This window comes from Bufo bufo, chromosome 2, assembly GCF_905171765.1.
Source record: "Bufo bufo chromosome 2, aBufBuf1.1, whole genome shotgun sequence".
Lineage (NCBI taxonomy): Eukaryota > Metazoa > Chordata > Amphibia > Anura > Bufonidae > Bufo > Bufo bufo.
In genome coordinates this window covers 97,318,624-97,341,969 of record NC_053390.1, presented here as the reverse complement: position 1 = coordinate 97,341,969, position 23,346 = coordinate 97,318,624, and the positions used below count along the sequence as shown (strand labels likewise).

The window sequence follows — 23,346 nt, the reverse complement described above, 5'->3', positions numbered from 1 at the left end:
ACCCCATATGTGGTCGTACACTACTGTACTGCCACACGGCGGGGCGTAGAGGGAAAGGAGCGCCGTGTGGTTTTTGAAAGGATGATTTTTATGGACCGGTTTATTTACACCATGTCCCATTTGAAGCCCCTTGAGGCACCCCTGGAGTAGAAACTCCCTAAAAGTGACCCCATTTTGGAAACTACGGGATAAGGTGGCGGTCTTGTTGGGACTATTTTTAGGGTACATATGATTTTTGGTTGCTCTATATTACATTTTTCTGAGGTAAGGTTACCAAAAATTGAAATTCTGAAATTTCATCTCCAGTTTCCATTAACTGTTAAGGAACACCTAAAGGGTGAATAAAGTTTGTAAAATCAGTTTTGAACACCTTGTGGGGGGTAGTTTCTTAGATGGGGTCACTTTTAGGGAGTTTTTACTCTAGGGAGGCATCAGGGGGGCTTCAAAAGGGACATGGTGTCAATAAAAAAAAGGCCATTAAAATCGGCCTTCCAGAAACTGTCGTTCCTTTCCTTTTGCGCCCTGCCTTTTAGTGATACAGCAGTTTACGACCACAATTGTTCCGTTTCTGTAAACTGCAGGATCAGGGTAATAAATATTAAGTTTTGTTTGGTTGTTAACCCTTGCTTTGTTACCGGAAAAAAACGGATTGAAATAGTGCCAAAAATAGTTTTGGCACAGTTTTTTATTTTTTTTTTGGACCGTGTTAATCTGGGGGGTTAGGTCATGTGGTATTTTTTATAGAGGAGATTATTACAGACACGGCGATACCTAATAAGTCAACTTTTTTTTTACAATTATTTAGGTTTTAGACTATGTTATCCTTTTTGATACAAAATTTTTTTTTTTGCATCTCTAAAGTCTAAGGCTTCGTTCACATCACCATTCAGCCTCCGTTTGGCGTCAGTTATGTGCCTTATCCGTCCTTTCCGTTCTCCTGCTCCTAAACGGAGCAGGAGAACGGAAAGGCTGAACGGTGATGTGAACGAAGCCTAAGAGTCATTTTTTGTTTTTTAGCCGATTGTATTAGGTAGGGTCTCATTTTTAACGGGATGAGGGTACGGTTTTAATGGCACTATTTTGGGGGCTATATGACTTTTTGGATCGCTTGCTATTAAACTTTTTGTTTTGTAAGGTGACAAAAAAAATTCTTTTTTTGCACCTTATTTTTTTTTGGGGACAGTGTTAATCTGGGGGGTTAGGTCATGGGGTATTTTTATAGAGGCGATTATTACCGACGCGGCAATGCCTAATTTGTATACTTTTTTTTTTATTATTTTAGTTTTACAAACTTTTTGAACAATTTTTTTTTGCTGTCTCAAGTCTGAGAACCATAGTTCTAAATGGAAAAGGGGATTATAAATTTAGTACTCCATGGAAGTGTGGTACTCCCTGAAGTAACAGTCAATGCAGAGGCCCGGATGATCGGGGCACGTGTCACACTGAGTGGTGGTGTCCTTCCGTATCCCCCTCCTGTGACACACTCTGCACTTTTTTTGGGTCCGTCCCTTCTTTCCAGTATGGGGGACCACACCTGGAAAGTGTTGGCCAAGGACGATCCGGGCGACTACAGTTCCCGAGGTACTCCGGCCTGCTCTTTTCCGGTCAGAAAAGATCAGGGCCTTGAGGACTGCCTCATAGAACTGAAGGAATGTCCCCGTGTTGCCAGCGCACTGGAACAGTACAAAAGAGTTTTACATGGCAACCTGCACCAAGTAGACCGCAACTTTTTTGTACCATGTCCGCGTTTTGCGCATGGCGTTATATGGCTTGAGGACTTGATCAGAGAGATCAACTCCTCCCATATACCGATTGTAGTTGACGATACAATCGGGCTTGAGGACCGTTGCCGCGGTACCTCGCACAGGGACCCTCACAGGATCTAAGGATGGTGATTGGTGGTGTATTATCACACCACCGATCACCATCCTGTTCCGGGTTATCAGGTCACCAGAGACCCGAATAACCTGGAAACGCAGCAAACTGCAGGTCTGAATTGACCTGCGGTTTGCTGCAATCGCCGATGCGGGGGGGTCACAGGACCCCCTAGGCATTGTGCCAGAGTGCCTGCCAAATGATCACCGCCCACCACGCGGCGGCGATCGGAACTACACAGGAACTACCCTGTGTCCTTAAGTACTGGGACATCAGGGCGTACCTGTACAGCCTGTGTCCTTAAGGGGTTAAAGATGTATTTGAATTTACCAATGTGATTTGATTTTATGGAGGTCGGCCTCTGCTATATATTGAGTGATATTTAGTACCATCACCCCCTTTTTTATTATTTATAGGCGAATTGTATACATGTACCAGAGATGGTCTTTCACATTTTATTAGATGTGCAATAAATTACTGTGTTTCCAAATGACCCAAATTTGCCAATACCCTAAATATATATATATATATATATATATATATATATATATATATATATATATACATATACACACACACACATACATACATATACACACACATCCAAAGAACGAGGCAGCACTCCAGAGTAGCGTGAAAGGGTGAAGACCCCAAACTTTAATCCCCAAGCAACGTTTCGGCCTACTCAATGAGGCCTTTGTCTGCTTGACAAAGGCCTCATTGAGTAGGCCGAAACGTTGCTTGGGGATTAAAGTTTGGGGTCTTCACCCTTTCACGCTACTCTGGAGTGCTGCCTCGTTCTTTGGATGTATTTATAGTGGAGGAGAAACCTGCCTTCCTAGAGGAATTGCACCCAGTTCACACCATCTGACTGTGCTGCTGCTGTATCTGCAATTGTGTGTATATTATATATATATATATATATATATATATATATATATATATATATATATATACACACACATACACACATATACACACACACCGTATTTTCGCTTGTTGTGGCTCCCCTAATGACTGAATGACACTGATTTACGATGTGGTGAGTTCATAATGCCTGGCCTTGTCAATCAAAGTGCAGAGGGTGTGGCAGTTGCAGAGGCTTTAGGTGTGACGCCAACGCCCCCGTTGCTCCTAGAGGCTCATTTGCATATATTAAAACATTATTTTTCTCAGCAATGCGGGCACATATGGACATGGGACCAACACAGATGCCTTCAGCTGCCAAACGCACATGTAACAGATCAGCCAGTTTCAAAGTTACAAATCTGCTGACAGATGCTCTTTAATTAGTGAGAAAAAAAAAGTATATAGGCGATACATTCCCTTTAAATCACTAATGCAAGGTGCTGGACTTTTAGTATGAGCACCAGCACAATATATTTTATTAGGGCACTGCCAGCATGTGTGTGTATTTCTGATGCTTTCTGTGCTTTCTATGTCACAATCTATTCACATTTCTCGATGCCTTTCATTTCATAATTAGATACTAATTAGACTGTCTGGGCACATAGAGGGTTCCCAGAGACCAGAGCGCTGCAGAAGAGTATTATAACAAGACGATAAAACTGCATCTTAAAAGGCTTTACTTCAAGACTGGGCTTAGACACCAGCTGGTTTTTGTTCTGATGCTAGAAGTCTTGAGGAATTCTAAGTAGAGACATAAGAGCCTTCATGAATACGCTCTCATTAGACATTATTTGTCGGCCTTCACTATAACTCTATCTATTACAGCACTTCTCTATCCAGCAGGCCTGGAACTAATTTCAGCGCATTGTGAATATATATGAAATGACATCAGCTGGTGTACTGGCATGTACCAACGTAGCTAGTGACCCAAAGAGTATCTAAAGTTCATGCTACTATTTCTAAGTTGTGTGTGGGTGGCAGCTAGTCTGATAATGGCGGCCATAGCAGACTGCAGCCAGTACACAAAACATCTCATGTTGTACTATAGCAAGGCTATATATATGCCATGGCTGCTTATTCAGACTACTATATTGATCTTCAGCTATTTCCGTAGCCCTGTTATAGTCGGCAGAACTGCACTCACATTGGTCTGTGGATAAAGTGACACTCGCAGTCTAATTCCCCTTTATGGTAATAAAGTTCAGCTCTATTGCAGATACTATGGCACTATATGGGTGGTACAAAAACGTCCCTCTTTGGACACGTGTCCCACACAGATATATTTTTAGACTTGGTTATACTAGACTTAACGCTGTCTTATCACATCAACCCAAATTGGGAAAGGGACTGGTGGAGGTCTTTAAATCTTTGGTTAAGGCTCAAAATCGGATAAATCCCACAGACAAGGGAGCGAATGTGGTCCTCCCAGATGGACAGCACCAGACTGAGATGTGTTGTTTAATTTGCGTCTCGGATACACGGATGCAGATAGTACATGGATGACATACGTGTGCTCTCCGCATTTTTTGAGGTCCCATAGAAATGAATGGGTCTGCATGCCATCTGCAGAAAATGCAAATTAGACACAGACTGAAAATATGGTCAGGTGAATGCAACCATGAGATACTATCAGGTGACCTGAAGAACTTCTGAGTATATGGCTTGAAGTCAAGTGAGACAAGTTGATTTATGGGACGGAATTTAACTTTATGGTGCCATAGAGCTCTTTTCCTAAAGCCACAAGGGAGTAAATATGCTTTGTTGCTGACCAATTTAAAGCTCTAGTCCCCTTATAAAATATTTTGTGTCTGCCCAGAGTAACCCCAAACAGTGCATTTTTCTGCCCCATATACCTGTTTTATGTGTCAGCACTTTCCACCCCTGGCAGGAGGTTTACATTCAGGACTTCCCATTTTCCTCTCAGCTGGGTTTTTAAACAAAACCCAGCATTCTTTGCTCTGTAATGTTTCTCTGGGCTTGCTCCACCTGCCACACTGCAGAAAGAACAGCCCCTACACCATGTTAGGTGGAGCAATCCAAACATTACAAAGTAAAGTATGCTGGAACTGGTTAGAAAACCCAGCAGGAAGGTAATGAAAACAGGAAATTCTTCATGTAAACATTATGCCAGGAGGCAGCGATGCTGAGAACAGGAGAAAAAGTGCTGACATGAAAAACAGGTATTTGGGGCAAACAATACAGACAAGATACCACTAGAGTTCATCATCTCTCTGAAATACGGATGTTGAAATATTATACTTATCAACAATTCACAATATAGGCCAAGAAACATTGTGCCTATGTAATTGACAAAAAATAAAATATCAATTTTGAGAGAGGGGGGGGTTATGAAATTGAGAACATGGACAGCACAGGTGTCACCGTCAGATCTCTGAGAAGTTCTGACAGACGTTCTTCAGTACCTCCTGCATGATGTTCTTTTGTTTTGGTTTCACTTTGACATCTCTTCTCCCTCTCCCAGCTGTCATCTATTAGCAGTGATTGCCTCCCTTTATATCCCCTCCCATACTGCCTCACTTTGCGGTTTATACTACTTCCTGGATTGTGCTCACTGCTAGAAGTTGCAACTGCTGGTTCCTCAGATAAGTCTATTCCTTTGTGTTTTCCTGTTGGCTTGATCCTAGGTGACCCTGACTCCCTCCGTATTCAGTGCAGGGAGCCGGTGGCCGTGTCCCCTCACTATTATAGGGTTTTCAGGTGTCACTCAGTCGAGGTACATGGACATGCAATTTTCTATCATAGAGATCTTGGGCTGAGTAGTCAGGGAGAGCTCTAGGGCTATTATAGGGCTCACCCATATGTTTCTTAGTTTGGGATCAAGTCAGTCGGATCTTTATTTGTTACTACTTGTTTTCTGCAACACCATCCGTGACAACAGGTCACCGAATATATGGGCTGGTCAATCTATTAAAGGGAGTCTGTCACCAAAATATGGCATTGTACACCACTTACATGGCTCTCTAGCACACCTATCCATGATTCGTATGGTACTTTTATAATTTTCTTCTGAGTTTCACCAGCAGGAAAAACGCACTATAATCCATATGCAAATGGGGGCTCGCAAGTGCCCAATGCGGCGTTCTGTGTGTAGGTGCCCAGGCTGCTCTGCCTTCTTTTTACGTTACTCCTCCCCAGCCTCTTCCTTGGCCAGACCTGCAAGTCCCTTGCGTCATCCACAGGAGCGGCCGATATCCCACAGATGCGCAGTGCACTGCCGGCGTGAGCATGCGCACTGCGATGCCCATTGTGGGCACGGCATCGCTACATGTAGTGCGCATGCGCCGGCCTCCAGTCCTCCTGTTTGCTTCTGGTCCACCCTCTAGTCATTGGTTTCATGCCTGTGCTGGGACATGCGCACTACATGTAGCGATGCTGTGCCCACAATTGGCATCACAGTGCGCATGCCCGTGCCGGCGGTGCACTGCGCACGCACGGTATATCGGCCGGTCCTGTGGATGACGTAAGGGACTTGCAGGGCGGGCCAAGGAAGAGGCTGGGGAGGAGTAACATAAAAAGAAGGCAGAGCAGCCTGGGCACCTACACACAGAACGCCGCCCCTGGGCACTTGCGAGCCCTCATTTGCATATGGATTCAAGTGCGTTTTTCCTGCTGGTGAAACTCTGAAGAAAATTACAAAGGTACCATTTGAATCATGGATAGGTGTGCTAGAGAGCCATGTAAGTGGTGTACAATGTCATATTTTGGTGATAGTCGCCCTTTAAGTGTTTGGAGTCTTTTGATCCAAAATACATACAGTGCAAGTGCCGGGTGGCATGTCTTGCTCTCAGGGGCGGACGGGGAACTTAAAGTGGCCCTGGGAAAAACAAACCTAAAAGTAGCCCCAAGTTGTCGGCAACTCCAAATTGACTGAGGGCAAGGCAACACAAGTAGGCAGGGCCAACACAAGCCACAACTAGGCAGGGACAACAGAAGTAGGTGGGGCCAGAGATGCCATACTGCAGCACAAAATACTGCCGCAGCAGAACCAAATACCATAGTGCAGCAAAAAAATACTGCCCCTATCACAATACTGAAGACACATACAGTTGAATTCAGGAAGGCACCTGCGGCTGCTGCCCATGTGCATAAGTATCTGATGCTCCAGCATTTAGGGTCTATGGCCAGCCCACCCCTGCTTGCTCTACACTGTGTATCCAGTGGACAAATCCTGGACAAGCACATAGACTCACTTAGTACGTCATTACTTCCCCTCTTGTGTACTGTGTTTTTTTCCCAGACAATACCACCAACCCCTACATTATGATGGTAAGAAACACTTTCCAGTTCTTGCAATTGATTGAATATGTTGCTTTTTCTACTTAGGAATAACTCTTCCACTGACAGAACCTGACTACACAAGTGCCTACTGTAGTCAGAGTCCACTTGTTAACCACAGCTTTCTGTAAATCAGTAGTAAGTAAAGCCATTAATGAAACAAGACTAACAAAGCACAACAAGAACAAAACATATTATAAAGTAGTATACTTTTGTTTTTCACTTTATACCCATTTCCCCCATGTTTAGCAGGCTGCAAAGCACTACAAAGTACTAGTATTGCTATGCTGCCTTTTTACTATTGCTCTACAGTCGAATATTATTTGTGAAAGTAGAATAATATTAAAAAAATTAGGGACGTTTTAGCAAACTATGGCAAAGGCAAAGTGAATTAGTTGCACGCAACAACCAATCAGATTGATCCTCTCATTTTCCAAAGGAGTGAAAAATTAAATTTGGAATCTGATTGGTTGCTATAGGCAATTAAGCCAGTTTTCCTTTACCCCAGTTTTGAGAAATCACTCCATTTTACATCACACTGTATTATAGATTACACTGATAACACTTACAATATCATTTTTGAAATTATCTTAGAACTAGACTTATTGAAGATAAAATTGACCAATTTTCTCGTGGCTTTCAGATGTACTCCATTTCCAAAGACTGTTCAGCTTCAGTTGCTTATAGTCAAGTGCTCCTTTTTCGCCTCAGAAAACTATGTTGTACCTTTTAATTTCCCGGCGCCACCCCTAGCCGAGCAATCAAATAAAAATTTATAAATTCTAAAGTTACCATAGCAACCAAAAAATTGTACACTTACCTCATCACTGTCGCTGTTAGACTGTGCCGAGGCTTTTGAGCTGAAAAACAGATTTGGAATATTACATTGATTTTTGACATTGGCAGCTATCAGATATTCACTGTGTAGGATATTGAAGGATATTTTAGAAGAATACATATTTCAAATCCTATTTTAAGTATAAAACAGTATTTGAGGACTGGAAAATAAGAATTATGAAAATTTCAGTGGCCATGTTACTTAAAGGGGTATTCCGGTTGAATATCTATCAGATTGGTGTGGGTCCTACCACTGGGACCCCCGCGATCACGAGAACAGGGGCTCCGTACCCCCTTGCAGCTCACCTGAAATGACCGGAGTGGCCGTTCGCACATGCGCGTGGTTGCTCTGTTCATTTTTATGGGCGTTCTGGAGATAGCCGAGTAGAGTGGAATTCCCATAGAAATGAATGGAGCGGTTGTGCGCATGTGCCATGTACAGGATTGTAGCAATTTTTTTTATTATTGCATTGTACTCATTTTGAACTAAAAATCTTTTTTTTAATTGGTCTTTATTAAACATGATTAGCTGTTTTCCCTGCACAGCTTTGAGTTTACAGGATCTGTATTTTCTCTCTTTTCAGTCAGACAGACTCCTTACCTCTGCTCTCTGACATTATAAACACTCATTATAGCTCAGTTCTTATCCTACTGATAAGAATGTGGCTTAAAGAGGACCTTTCAACAGTCCTGACATTATCATGTAAATACCGGGCAGGGTAGGGCATACTGAAGGCATGTTATATCGCTTACTATTTTCCCTTTGCGTTGCTCCGTTCCCCCGCTGTTCCGGTTTTCTGTCTGGTATGTCAATTCATACCATCGGTACAGGGAGGAGGAAACGGCCCTGTTTCTCAAGGGGCGTCTCCTTCTCCCTGGCTGTGACGCTCTCCGCTGCTCATTCGGCCTGTGTGAATGGCCCTTCAGAGCAGATTAGTAGGTAACTTATGGGTGTTAAAAAGACAAATTGGATAAGCAAAAATTACATTTGCAAAAGCACAGAGGCCCCTTCATTAGGCAAGTTAACAAATGAATGGCTGAGAGAAAAGTCCAATATTTAAAAGATGTTCCATAAAGACATTTTAGATGGGGTGATACATCATTAAAGGGGTTGTGCAAAGATAGTAACATATCCTCTATTCACAGGATGGGGATACAGTAAGTATCTGATAGGTGGTGGTCCAACTACTGGGACATCCACAGTTTACGAGAACGGGAGTCCTGTGTCCCCCCGTTCTGATGAAGCAGCAGGTGATGTACAAGCACTGCAGCTTCATTCAGGGGCAGATTGGCCATAGACCCTACAGGGAAATTTCCCAGGGGGCCAGTCAACACTCTTGATGGCCGCAGGCCAGGTACATATTGATCAAATGCTCAACGGTGCCCTCCCTAACTCAACTGTATTACTGTCCTCATGATGGTGGTACAGTTGAATACTGTGATGAGGGCGGCAGTATTTTCTGCCGTCCTGTGGTATTTGGTTCTGTTGCTACAGTATTGCAGGCCCCGCCTACTTCGGTTGTCCCTGCCTACTTGAATTGGCCCTTCTTCTGTCAGTTTAAACCCACCTACAACATGGGGCCACTTTCAGGATTTTTTTTCCCCAGGGCCATTTTAACCCCTTCTCTCCCAGAGCCGTAATAGTACGGCGCAGGCCAGGGTCTTTAACCACCTCCGGACCGCTGTACGCACAGACGCGTCCTGGAGGTGGTTGATTCATTCCGAGTGGACGCACCGGCGCGTCCTCTCGCGAGACGCGAGATTTCCTGTGAACGCGCGCACACAGGCGCGCGCATTCACAGGATCGGAAGGTAAGCGAGTGGATCTCCAGCCTGCCAGCGGCGATCGTTCGCTGGCAGGCTGGAGATGTGATTTTTTTTTAACCCCTAACAGGTATATTAGACGCTGTTTTGATAACAGCGTCTAATATACCTGCTACCTGGTCCTCTGGTGGTCCCCTTTGTTTGGATCGACCACCAGAGGACACAGGTAGCTCAGTAATATGTTGCACCAAGCACCACTACACTACACTACACCCCCCCCCTGTCACTTATTAACCCCTTATTCACCCTTGATCACCCCTGATCACCCCATATAGACTCCCTGATCACCCCCCTGTCATTGATTACCCCCCTGTCATTGATTACCCCCCTGTAAAGCTCTATTCAGACGTCCGCATGATTTTTACGGATCCACTGATAGATGGATCGGATCCGCAAAACGCATATGGACGTCTGAATGGAGCCTTACAGGGGCGTGATCAATGACTGTGGTGAACACCCCATATAGACTCCCTGATCACCCCCCTGTCATTGATTACCCCCCTGTCATTGATCACCCCCCTGTAAAGCTCCATTCAGATGTCCGCATGATTTTTACGGATCCACTGATAGATGGATCGGATCCGCAAAACGCATACGGACGTCTGAATGGAGCCTTACAGGGGCGTGATCAATGACTGTGGTGATCACCCCATATAGACTCCCTGATCACCCCCCTGTCATTGATTACCCCCCTGTCATTTATTACCCCCCTGTAAAGCTCCATTCAGACGTCCGCATGATTTTTACGGATCCACTGATAGATGGATCGGATCAGCAAAATGCATACGGACGTCTGAATGGAGCCTTACAGGGGCGTGATCAATGACTGTGGTGATCACCCCATATAGACTCCCTAATCACCCCCCTGTCATTGGATACCCCCCTGTCATTGATCACCCGCCTGTAAAGCTCCATTCAGACGTCCGCATGATTTTTACGGATCCACTGATAGATGGATCGGATCCGCAAAACACATACAGGCGTCTCCCTGGAGCCTTCCAGGGGGGGTGATCACCCCATATAGACTCCCAGATCACCCCCATGTCATTGATCACCCCCCCTGTCATTGATCACCCCCCCTGTCAGGCTGCATTCAGATGTCCGTATGATTTTTACGGATCCACGGATACATGGATCGGATCTGCAAAACACATACGGACATCTGAATGGAGCCTTATAGGGGGGTGATCAATGACAGGGGGGTGATCACCCCATATAGACTCCCTGATCACCCCCCTGTCATTGATCACCCCCCTGTAAGGCTCCATTCAGACATTTTTTTGGCCCAAGTTAGCGGAATTTTTTTTTTTTTTCTTACAAAGTCTCATATTCCACTAACTTGTGTCAAAAAATAAAATCTCACATGAACTCACCATACCCCTCACGGAATCCAAATGCGTAAAAATTTTTAGAGATTTATATTCCAGACTTCTTCTCACGCTTTAGGGCCCCTAGAATGCCAGGGCAGTATAAATACCCCACATGTGACCCCATTTTGGAAAGAAGACACCCCAAGGTATTCCGTGAGGGGCATATTGAGTCCATGAAAGATTGAAATTTTTGTCCCAAGTTAGCGGAAAGGGAGACTTTGTGAGAAAAAAATAAATAAAATCAATTTCCGCTAACTTGTGCCAAAAAAAAAAAAAATTCGATGAACTCGCCATGCCCCTCATTGAATACCTTGGGGTGTCTTCTTTCCAAAATGGGGTCACATGTGGGGTATTTATACTGCCCTGGCATTCTAGGGGCCCTAAAGCGTGAGAAGTCTGGGATCCAAATGTCTAAAAATGCCCTCATAAAAGGAATGTGGGCCCCTTTGCGCATCTAGGCTGCAAAAAAGTGTCACACATCTGGTATCGCCGTACTCAGGAGAAGTTGGGCAATGTGTTTTGGGGTGTCATTTTACATATACCCATGCTGGGTGAGATAAATATCTTGGTCAAATGCCAACTTTGATGTACATGAGTATATGTAAAAAGACACCCCAAAACACATTGCCCAACTTCTCCTGAATACGGCGATACCACATGTGTGACACTTTTTTGCAGCCTAGGTGGGCAAAGGGGCCCACATTCCAAAGAGCACCTTTCGGATTTCACAGGTCATTTACCTACTTACCACACATTAGGGCCCCTGGAAAATGCCAGGGCAGTATAACTACCCCACAAGTGACCCCATTTTGGAAAGAAGACACCCCAAGGTATTCCGTGAGGGGCATGGCGAGTTCCTAGAATTTTATATTTTTTGTCACAAGTTAGCGGAAAATGATGATTTTTTTAATTTATTTTTTTTCCTTAAAAAGTCTCATATTCCACTAACTTGTGACAAAAAATAAAAACTTCCATGAACTCACTATGCCCATCACGAAATACCTGGGGGTGTCTTCTTTCCAAAATGGGGTCACTTGTGGGGTAGTTATACTGCCCTGGCATTCTAGGGGCCCAAATGTGTGGTAAGAAGTTTGAAATCAAAATGTGTAAAAAATGACCAGTGAAATTCGAAAGGTGCTCTTTGGAATATGGGCCCCTTTGCCCACCTAGGCTGCAAAAAAGTGTCACACATGTGGTATCTCCGTACTCAGGAGAAGTTGGGGAATGTGTTTTGGGGTGTCATTTTACATATACCCATGCTGGGTGAGAGAAATATCTTGGCAAAAGACAACTTTTACCATTTTTTTATACAAAGTTGTCTTTTGCCAAGATATTTCTCTCACCCAGCATGGGTATATGTAAAATGACACCCCAAAACACATTCCCCAACTTCTCCTGAGTACGGAGATACCACGTGTGACACTTTTTTGCAGCCTAGGTGGGCAAAGGGGCCCACATTCCAAAGAGCACCTTTCGGATTTCACAGGGCATTTTTTACAGAATTTGATTTCAAACTCCTTACCACACATTTGGGCCCCTAGAATGCCAGGGCAGTATAACTACCCCACAAGTGACCCCATTTTGGAAAGAAGACACCCCAAGGTATTCGCTGATGGGCATAGTGAGTTCATGGAAGTTTTTATTTTTTGTCACAAGTTAGTGGAATATGAGACTTTGTAAGAAAAAAAATAAATAAATAAATAATCATCATTTTCCGCTAACTTGTGACAAAAAATAAAAAGTTCTATGAACTCACTATGCCCATCAGCGAATACCTTAGGGTGTCTACTTTCCGAAATGGGGTCATTTGTGGGGTGTTTGTACTGTCTGGGCATTGTAGAACCTCAGGAACCATGACAGGTGCTCAGAAAGTCAGAGTTGCTTCAAAATGCGGAAATTCACATTTTTGTACGATAGTTTGTAAACGCTATAACTTTTACCCAAACCATTTTTTTTTTACCCAAACATTATTTTTTTATCAAAGACATGTAGAACAATAAATTTAGAGCAAAATTTATATATGGATGTCGTTTTTTTTGCAAAATTTTACAACTGAAAGTGAAAAAAGGAGACTTTTGTATTACTTACCAGTAAAGTCTCTTTCTCGCTCTTCCTTGGGGGACACAGGAAACCATGGGTATAGCTCTGCTCCCTAGGAGGCGTGACACTAAGTGAAAGCTGTAAGCCCCTCCTCCATCAGCTATACCCTTCAGCCTGGAGAAGAGACTGCCAGTTGCGTGTCCAAGTAGTGAAAGATAACCACCAACCGGAAAAGGAACTGTCGAGCCCCAACGGGGGCAACCAAGCCGGAACCACAACTGTAACCCAAATGAAGGGCGGGTGCTGTGTCCCCCAAGGAAGAGCGAGAAAGAGACTTTACTGGTAAGTAATACAAAAGTCTCCTTTTCTCGCCCATATTCCTTGGGGGACACAGGAAACCATGGGACGTTCCAGAGCAGTCCCAGAAGGGAGGGACCAGAACAAACTCAACCAACACCAGAGGCATCAATCAACTGCCGCCTGCAACACCAGACGGCCTAAAGCAGCGTCAGCCGACGCATGAGTATGCACCCTGTAGAACTTGGTGAAGGTGTGCAAGGAGGACCAAGTGGCCGCCTTGCAAATCTGCTCCGTAGAAGCCCGATTCCTCTGAGCCCAGGAAGCCCCGACCGCTCTAGTGGAGTGAGCGGTAACACCAAGGGGCGGAACCTTGCCCTTGGCGAGATAAGCCTCAGTAACAGCCATCTTGACAAAACGGGCGATAGCAACTTTGGATGCCGCCATCCCTCTGCGCGACCCCTCCGGGACCACAAAGAGCGAGTCAGTATGCCTGAAAGAGCTGGTTACTTCCAGGTAAATCTTGAGCGCCCTGACAACGTCCAGGCGATGAAGCTTCCTCTCCCGCGGGTGGGAAGGGGAAGGACACAAAGAGGGGAGAACGATGTCCTCGTTCAGATGAAAGGCGGAGACCACCTTAGGAAGGAAGGAAGGAAGGGACCGGACGAAGAACCACCTTGTCCTGGTGGAACACTAAGAAAGGTTCCAGACAGGAGAGTGCAGCCAATTCGGACACCCTCCGAAGAGAGGTGACGGCTACAAGGAAAATAACCTTGCAGGACAGAAGTCGCAAGGAAACCGTCAGCAGAGGCTCGAAAGGGGAAGCCTGGAGCGCTGAGAGAACCAGATTCAGGTCCCAGGGCGGTGCCGGAGGGCGGTACGGGGGAACCGCGTGAGCCACGCCCTGAAGGAAGGTCTTGACAGGACCAAGGGGGGCCAGTGGGCGCTGAAACAAAATGGACAGCGCAGACACCTGACCCTTCAAAGAACTAAGGCCCAGACCTTGGGCCAGTCCGCTCTGCAGGAAGGACAAAACGGTGGGGAGAGAAAAGCGGAGCGGAGGAATCCCCAGATCGGCACAGAACCCCAAAAAGGTCCTCCAGGTCCTATAATAGATCCTAGAAGAGGACGGCTTACGGGCGCGGATCATGGTGCGGACGACGTCCGCAGAAAAACCCCTACGTGTCAGGACGGTGGTCTCAACAACCACGCCGTCAAACGTAGGGACCCTAAACGCGGGTGGAAGATCGGTCCCTGAGAGAGAAGATCTTCCCTGGCGGGCAGCGGCCAGGGCGCATCTGCCAGGAGCAGCATGAGGTCGGCATACCAAGACCGGCGGGGCCAGTCCGGAGCGACCAGAATCACCGAGACGCCTTCCGCCGCGATCTTCCGAAGGACCTTGGGCAGGAGAGGGATGGGAGGGAATATGTATGGGCGCGCGAAGCCTCGCCAAGGAAGAACGAGGGCGTCGGCTCCGCAAGCTCCCGGATCCCTGGCCCTGGACAGATAGGCGGGGACCTTGTGATTGAATTTTGAGGCCATGAGGTCCACGTCCGGTATGCCCCAACGAAGGCAAATGGCCTCGAATACCTCCGGGTGAAGAGACCACTCGCCGGGGTCGACGGTGGTGCGACTAAGGAAGTCCGCCGCCCAATTGTCCACCCCTGGAATAAAAATTGCAGATAGGGCCGGGACGTGGGCTTCCGCCCAACGGAGAATGCTGGTGACCTCCCGCATTGCTGCAGCGCTGCGAGTGCCCCCCTGGTGGTTTATGTACGCCACAGCCGTGGCGTTGTCCGACTGTACACGAACTGGATGACCCTTCAGCAGATGAGTCCAGTGTCGTAGAGACAGAAGGGCCGCTCTCAGCTCCAGGACATTGATCGAGAGTTTGGACTCCGATGGAGACCAAATGCCCTGGACGGATCGGGGAGGAAACACGCCTCCCCAGCCCAAGAGACTGGCATCGGTTGTAACCACCAACCAGTTGAGTGGCAGAAAGGACCTGCCCAGAAGAGGGGACTGTAACCACCAGCGGAGAGATGACCGCACCGGAGGCGATAGATGGAAGGGATGATCCAGAGACTCCGGCGATTTGTCCCAGGAGGAGAGGATCGCCCGTTGGAGAGGGCGGGAGTGAAACTGCGCAAATGGGATCGCCTCGAAGCAGGCAACCATCTGCCCCAAGACCCGCATGCAGAAGCGGAAGGACGGTCGACGGTGGAGAAGGAGACCCCGAACCGCCCCACGGAGGATCAGACCTTTTTCCGAGGGAAGACGTACCTCCGCCGCTCCTGTGTCTAAAAGCATTCCCAGGAAGACTAGTTGTCTGGAGGGGGGAAGGGAGGACTTGGGGAAGTTGATGACCCAACCGAACCTCGCCAGAGTCTCTAGAGTGAGATCCACGCTGGCAACCGCTTGAGAAAGGGACGGAGCCTTGATGAGGATATCGTCCAGGTACGGTAGCAGAAAAACACCCCTGGAACGGAGTAAGGCCAAAACCGGGGCCAGGACCTTGGTGAACACCCGGGGGGCTGTTGCCAGCCCAAAGGGAAGGGCGACAAATTGGAAGTGGAGGTCCCCCACGGCGAATCGGAGGAAGCGATGGCGACACCGGGCTACCGGAACATGGAGGTAGGCATCCTGTATATCGATGGAAGACATGAAATCTCCCTGCTCCAGGGAAGCCACCGCGGAACGGAGGGACTCCACCCGAAACCGTCGAAGGAGGAGAAAACGGTTGAGCTTTTTGAGGTCCAAAATGGGCCGCACCGAACCTCCCTTCTTGGGAACTACAAAGAGGTTCGAGTAGAACCCTTGGAACCTTTCCTCTAGAGGAACGGGGGTAATCACCCCCCTGTCCAGTAAGGCTTGAACGGCCGCGGAGAACGCAGCCGCGCTTTTCGGGTCCCGCGGCGGGCTGGAGCGAAAGAACCGATCTGGAGGGAAGGATGCAAATTCGATTTTGTATCCGGAGGACACAATTTCGAGGGCCCAGGCGTCGGAGACGTGAGCCATCCAGACGTCCCTGAAAAGGAGGAGCCGGCCCCCCACCCGGGTGGGTGGGGGCGCGCCTTCAGGCAGAGGACTGCTTTGCTGCGGGTGTGCGGGCAGCCTGCGGCTTGCGCCAGGAGGGCTGCGCCCGAAAAAACGGCTTCCTACGCTTATCCTGGGGAGGAGCCGAAGCGGCAGCTGTGGTGGGAGCCCCAGAGGCCCTGCGGGAGGACCGAAAACGAGACGCACCAGGGCGTCCGCGGGGGGCGCCCCTGGCTTGGGGTTGAGGAAGATGGGTGCTTTTACCACCCGTGGCCTCCGAAATAAGTTCGTCTAGGCGGACCCCGAAAAGGCGGGAACCCGCAAACGGTAGCCCCGCCAAGGAACGTTTGGAGGCAGCGTCCGCTTTCCAAACCTTCAGCCAGAGCTCCCTCCTGACGGAAACTGCCAGGGCGGAGGAGCGTGCAATAAGGGCTCCCGCATCAAGGGAGGCCTCACAAACAAAATTCCCGGCCCGAATAATAAGCTGGGCCAAGGAACGTAGGTCCTGGATGGGGACGTCCGAGTCCAACTCCTGTTCCAGCTGCGCACCCCAAGCAGAGATTGCTTTCCCTGCCCAAGCAGAGGCAAAAACCGGTCTGAGAGCAGAACCGGAGGCAGCAAAAATGCCCTTGGAAAGGGTCTCCATGCGACGGTCCTCCGCTGACTGAAGAGAGGACCCGTCGGGAACAGGGATGGCCGTGTTCCTTGACAGCCGGGCCACAGGGGGGTCCACCTTGGGTGGGGAAGACCATGTGGCCACAACATCGGCTGGAAAAGGATAGCAAATGTCCAGCTTCTTGGGGTTGACAAAACGGGCGTCCGGGCGAGCCCAAGCCTTAGACACCACAGAGGAGAAATCAGAGTGGATTGGAAAGACTTTTGAGGCCTGCCTGGGTCTGATAAAGGAGACGCTAGCTGCGTCAGAGCTAGGGGGGTCATCCTGCACCTTAAAGGTGTCACGAATATCAGAGATGAGTTGACCCATCGCTGAGGCTAGCTTGGACGGCAGGGCCTGAGTCCATTTCCAAATCTGAAACCGCCAATTCACCTTCAGAGAGCGAATCCTTTGGAGAGGAGAGGCCCGTCTGGGTGCGCACGCGTGGCGGGGAGAGTGAGGCCTCAGAGGAGGAGGCTCGCTCTACTCTAATACGCTTCTGAGAGTGCCTAGCTCGGGAGGGGTTACTAAGAGAGAGTGAACCCACTGCAGCGGCAGAAGCAGTGGACCCGGAGGGCGCGACAGTCAGAGAGGCGTCCTGCGGGTTAGGTGGCCTGTCTATTAGGCGGCCCATGACATGAGTGAGGCTTTCCACGGCCTGGGACAGGGATCTAGCCCAGTCAGGCGGGTCAGAGGAAGCAGGGAGCGACACAGCGGGCGACTGAGGCTGCGGTGGAGCTCGGCATGCAGTACAGTGCGGATCAGACTGCCCCCGGGGAAAGGGTTCCCTACAAGCAGTACAGGCATGGTACCAAGGCTTGGCGGCTGCAGAAGGGTCTGACATGGTGGAAAAAAGATGTTGCACTTAAAGTGGGAGACCCCAAAGAAAAGTGGTGGCACGGAGGGGGTTAACAGTCCTACCAGACCCGGATGATGCAAGCGGCAGCGGTAAGGGGAACAGACTGAGGAGGCTGTGGAGGAGAGGCAGCAGCACGGAGATGAATGGCTTCAGGATCGCACGTCAGAGAGGATTCCACGCAGCACTGAGAAGTGGAGCCCGATGAAACCGGAAGTAGCGGAGCGCATGTAGGAAGCTCCGCCCCCACTCTGCCGCGCTGAAGAAGAAGCAGAGCCGCGCGTGCGCGGCAAAATGATTTTAACCCCCAAGGTGATGAAGTGCCGGCCAAGATGAAATGGCGCCGTTCACGCCAAGTAAGCGGCCCCCGCCGCGCCTGGATGTGGCAGACGGCTTGCTTGCCTGCAGCCGTCCCCTGAAGGCAGCGTCCCTGCCAAGGACTTGCCCAGATAAACTCCCCTGCCCGGTAACGGTCCCGATATGCCCGGGGGGGGGGTTAGGGCGATGTAGCAGTGGCCATGGGGGATGTAGCAGCGGCCATGGGAGGGAGGAAGGGGAGGCTGGAGCAGCCACTCTCACCATACGCTGTCTTCGCCCTCAGTCCATCCAGCGGGGGTCGCCCCTTCAGCTCCTGGCACCGCAGTGGCAGGAAGCCGGGGGAGGGACTTGGCGTGCGGGCGACCCTGAGCTGGCGGGACGCAGGGGAGCGAGGCTGCCCTGGTCCACCTTGTCTTCTGTGGGGGAGGCGGCAGTGCGGAATTACCGGCACTGGCGCAACTCAACCCCGGGAGAAACAGAGGGGTCTAATGCGCCTCTGTTGTCCCTGTAGGTAGAAAAAAAAAAAAAATAATCAAAAATAAAAATCATAGGAAAACAACCCTGCATAAGCAGGGGGTGTCTTGCCTCCTTGGACACTAAGCAAAAAACTGGCAGTCTCTTCTCCAGGCTGAAGGGTATAGCTGATGGAGGAGGGGCTTACAGCTTTCACTTAGTGTCACGCCTCCTAGGGAGCAGAGCTATACCCATGGTTTCCTGTGTGCCCCAAGGAATATGGGCGAGAAATTTCATTTTTTTGCAAAAAAATCGTTAAATTTCGATTAATAACAAAAAAAGTAAAAATGTCAGCAGCAATGAAATACACAATAGTATATACAATAGTATGTAGTACTTTCATTAAACCTACTGCCAAGAACAGTTACATTTTATTTAATAGTTGTCACCTCCCTAGCTGGTTATCAAATATCCCACAAGGACAATTCCGAAGAATTAAGAGAAATTGCACATTGGAAACCCAATATGAGTTGGAGGCCAATAAGATGAGAGATAAATTTTTGGAGAAAAATTATCCCACAGAAATTCTGGATAAAGCATTAGAACAAGTAAACAACATGGATAGGAAATCCTTTTTTGGGGAGAAAACACAACATTTGGAGTCTCCCCAAGAAATATTACGGTTAATCTTGCCCTTTAGTGACGATTATAAGAAAATACGCCAGATTGTGACCAAACATTGGCATTTGTTACAAAAGGACAAGATTATAGGAACCTTAATGCCAGTAAATCCAAAAATTACTTTCACAAAGGCACCTAATTTAAGTATAAAAGTGGCCCCTACGGTGAAAAAACAATTAAATAGGGAATCCACCATCTCAAGTTGGATAGGTCTACAGGGCTTTTTTAGATGTGGCACCTGTAGAAACTGTAAATTAACATCTTTCCAAAAAAGAACTAGTGAATTGGTGTCTACTAATAATAACCATCGCCATCTAATAAAGGATTGTCTAACGTGCAATTCAGAAAATGTTATTTATGCCATAGAATGTCCGTGTAAACGATTATATATAGGCAGAACTAAAAGATGTATCTCGGAACATATAAGTAATATACGGAAAGGATTTGAGAACCATTCACTATCATACCACTTTAAAATTACACACAATCAGGATCCCTCAGGCTTGAGGTTTTTAGCCATTGATAGAGTGGAGAAAGAATGGAGAGGAGGCAACCATATAGAAAGGATGTCGAGACTTGAAACTAAGCGAATCTTTGAATTCGATACCCTGATACCCAGAGGACTCAATGCAGAGTTTGAACTCTTTGGATTTTTATAAGTAGATGGTGGGCGCCGTCGTTTCGACGTTTAACCGACTGTTTATATTAGTCGGTTTTTCCTCTAGACGTGGGTGCCCATCATAACACAACCCTCGCATCAACATAAATTTTATTGACATATATTTTATTGATATATATTTAAATTGTCAGTTTTATCGAATTTGTGCATTTTTACCGATTCATTATGGTGTTTTATAGGTAGTCATTTGGTTAGATTATAATCCTGTCATATATTTCCCTTTCAAAGTTGTAACAAAGACTTTTAGTGGTATTTCCTATTGTTTTTATGGTTTTAATTATAACATATATTGTTAGTGTGTAAAGATGGGCAATTTGTGCCTTTGTTTAAGTGAAAAAGCAAGAAACGCATGGATACCGCATCAAAAACGCAGGGTGCCTAGATGTGTTTTTTGCACGAATATATGCAGGAATTTGCAATATATAACTGGGTGAAATTGCAGAAATATGATGAATTGCAAAAGACAGTAAAAGCACTTTTTAGTTTCTCCATATGACATTTTTCTCTGTGATTGTGATTTAATGAAGAACACGTGAGTAAATCGACAAACAGGATATGACGATCGAATTGAGATCAATCTAAGCATGGAACATCTAGTATAAAAGAGGGGTTTTGAATGGGGTGAAGCATACCACTGAGGAAGGGGTTGGACCCCGAAACGCGTCTGGTGCTACACCCCATTATTTGTACTGAAAGACTTACCTTACCAACAAATCGACCATTACCGAAGAGAGAGCCGTCTTTAACCTCCTGATTGAATATTGCTACAAACATCAAAAGGCATATCCTGGGAGTGAGTACATCTGAAGGCTCTTGTGATTATCTCGGACGAATATTTGGTCGACATAAAGGTAATGGACTGTATTCGCTTGCAAGCTATTCAGTAGCGAGTTGCCGCTACCTACGTCGCTTTGGCGGGACGCCGCCGCGACAAACTGAACAATTGTAAGGAATATGACTGTGGTCTCGATAATAACAAAACGAATAGACTTATCAATAAGTTTTTTTCGGATGTCCACAACCTTTGGACTAAAGTTAAATCATATCGGACTATCGAATATTTTTTGGTCAATCGAATATTTCTTATCTGTCGAATAGTTTTATCTGTCGATTATTTATTTTTATCTGCAATTTATTCTACTGCATTCCTAATTGTTTTATTTATCAATTATATTTATATTATTAATAAAGCTCATCATTGCTTCAAACACATGGTCACAGTTACCCTTGAGTGCCCTGTTTACCTATATATTTATGTTCCTTTATATTGAGTGAGTGGTCTCAATTTACAGGAGCACCTGGTGTCGTTTAGGTGTTTTTAGTGCGACATCTTATCTATTTATACAGCAATGAAATACCACCAAATGAAAGCTCTATTAGTGAGAAGAAAAGGAGGTAAAATTAATTTGGGTGGTAAGTTGCATGACCGAGCAATAAACGGTGAAAGTAGTGTAAAAAGTGGCCTGGTCTTTCAGGGTGTTTAAGCCATAGGGGCTGAGGTGGTTAAAGATGACGGGCGTCCTGAGCGATGCGGGCGTCATAGCCGCGGGTGGCCGCCTGCTTCTTATAGCATCACCTGCGGCTCATGTCTGCAAACGACAGTAATGCCGATCGCGGACATTTAACCCCTCAGATGCAGCTGAGCGCGCTAAAAACCGAAAGAGCACGCTTTCGGTGGTGCTCCGGCTCCCCCATGAGTCGATCAGAGGAGCCGGAGCTTGTGTGCAGCAGCCCCTGTCTTTGTGAATGACAGGAGGCTGCTGCATAGTATTTCTTATGGAGCCCTTTCCTGTAATCTGGGTCCATAGGAAAGTAGTAAAATCAAGCATTGGAGTCTATGATAATAGCAATCAGATAGTTGATTGTTATAGTTCCTTATGGGAACTATAAAAAAAAAGTGTAAAAAATAAAATAAAAAAATTAAAATATTCAAATCACCCCACTTTTCATAAAATAAAAATAAAAGAACTAAAAAAAATAAAAAAAATACACATCATTGGTGTTGCGATGTGCGAAAACGCCTACAGTATAAAAATATATTCCCCATACGGCAAACAGCAAAACGGAAAAAAGCGTCTAAATGGCCGAGAATGGTATCAATGAAAAGTTCAGATCGCCCCGCAAAAAAAATTAGCTCCCATACAGCTCCGTACACATAATTATACTTTTACATTTTTTCAAAACGCAAGAAAAACTATACAGATAAAAGGTATCACCAGATTCGTACTGACCTGTAGAATAAAAGTAACTAGTCACTTTTATCGCACATCAAATGTCGTAAATAAAAAAAATAAACGTAAAACTGTAGTGCAATTGCTTTTTTTTGCAGTTTCACCCCATTTGGAATTGTTTTCCCGCTTATCACTACCTCATATGCAATATTAAATGGTGGCGTTGAATAGTACAACTTGTCCCGCAAAAAACAAGCGCTCATATGGCTATATGAACAGACAAATAAAAAAAGTGTGCGCCCCGTGGCCGTGCTGCGGGCCGCAATGCACGAACACCGGCCGTGGGGCAGCCGCAGCGGATCGCGGACCCATTCAGTTTAATGGGTCCGCGATCCGCAAAAAGATAGGACATGTTCTATCTTTTTGCAGAATGGAAGTACGGGACGAAACCCCATTAAAAACATGGCAATAAAAAGCCCTAGGTGTCACGTAAAAAAATTGCAAAAATAATTTTGACAGCCCAAGAAATAAAGTTAGGACTGTTAAACCACCACGAGCACTAAATAAAAAAAGTGTAAGGTCATTAAGACATATTCAGGTCTGGCCATTACCTAATACACAAAACGTATGGCTCATATAGATACATAAAATAAACTACCGTCCAATTCTTCCTTATGAGTTATTGTAAGCTTAAACTTTCTTATAATGATAGTAAAAACAACATGAAAAATTCTAGACCGGACACTTTCCCACCAAAAACACTTTGGTCAACATAACAGGATTTCTTACTTGTCAATCGCTGGAACTGAGCTTAGACGAGGGTCATCCTTAAGGAGATCGTGACTACTCTTACTCTTTCCTTTAAAGGTCTGTAAAATAAATTAAAAAAATGTAAACATTTTATACCTTCTTTCCTCATACAGTAGTCAAACCTATACCACATAACCGCAGAAAAGCATTAAAACCAGTGGCGTAGCTAGAATTCACTGGGCCCCACAGCAAATTTTTGAATGGGGCTCCATCCCACAGTAATTTTTTTGTGACCCCTTC

The 23,346-nt window shown here is 46.4% G+C and overlaps 1 protein-coding gene across 1 annotated transcript in view; it reads right to left on the bottom strand.

The window, feature by feature from the left end:
- CWC27 (CWC27 spliceosome associated cyclophilin) overlaps window positions 1–23,346 on the bottom strand; it is a 285,436-nt gene that overhangs the window by 208,017 nt on the left and 54,073 nt on the right. The window contains exons 8-9 of the mRNA XM_040421330.1: window positions 23,086–23,165; window positions 7,901–7,940 (exon numbers count right to left, since the gene is read on the bottom strand). Of these exons, the coding sequence (XP_040277264.1) occupies window positions 7,901–7,940; window positions 23,086–23,165 (120 nt within the window). The remainder of the gene's footprint in view (window positions 1–7,900; window positions 7,941–23,085; window positions 23,166–23,346) is intronic.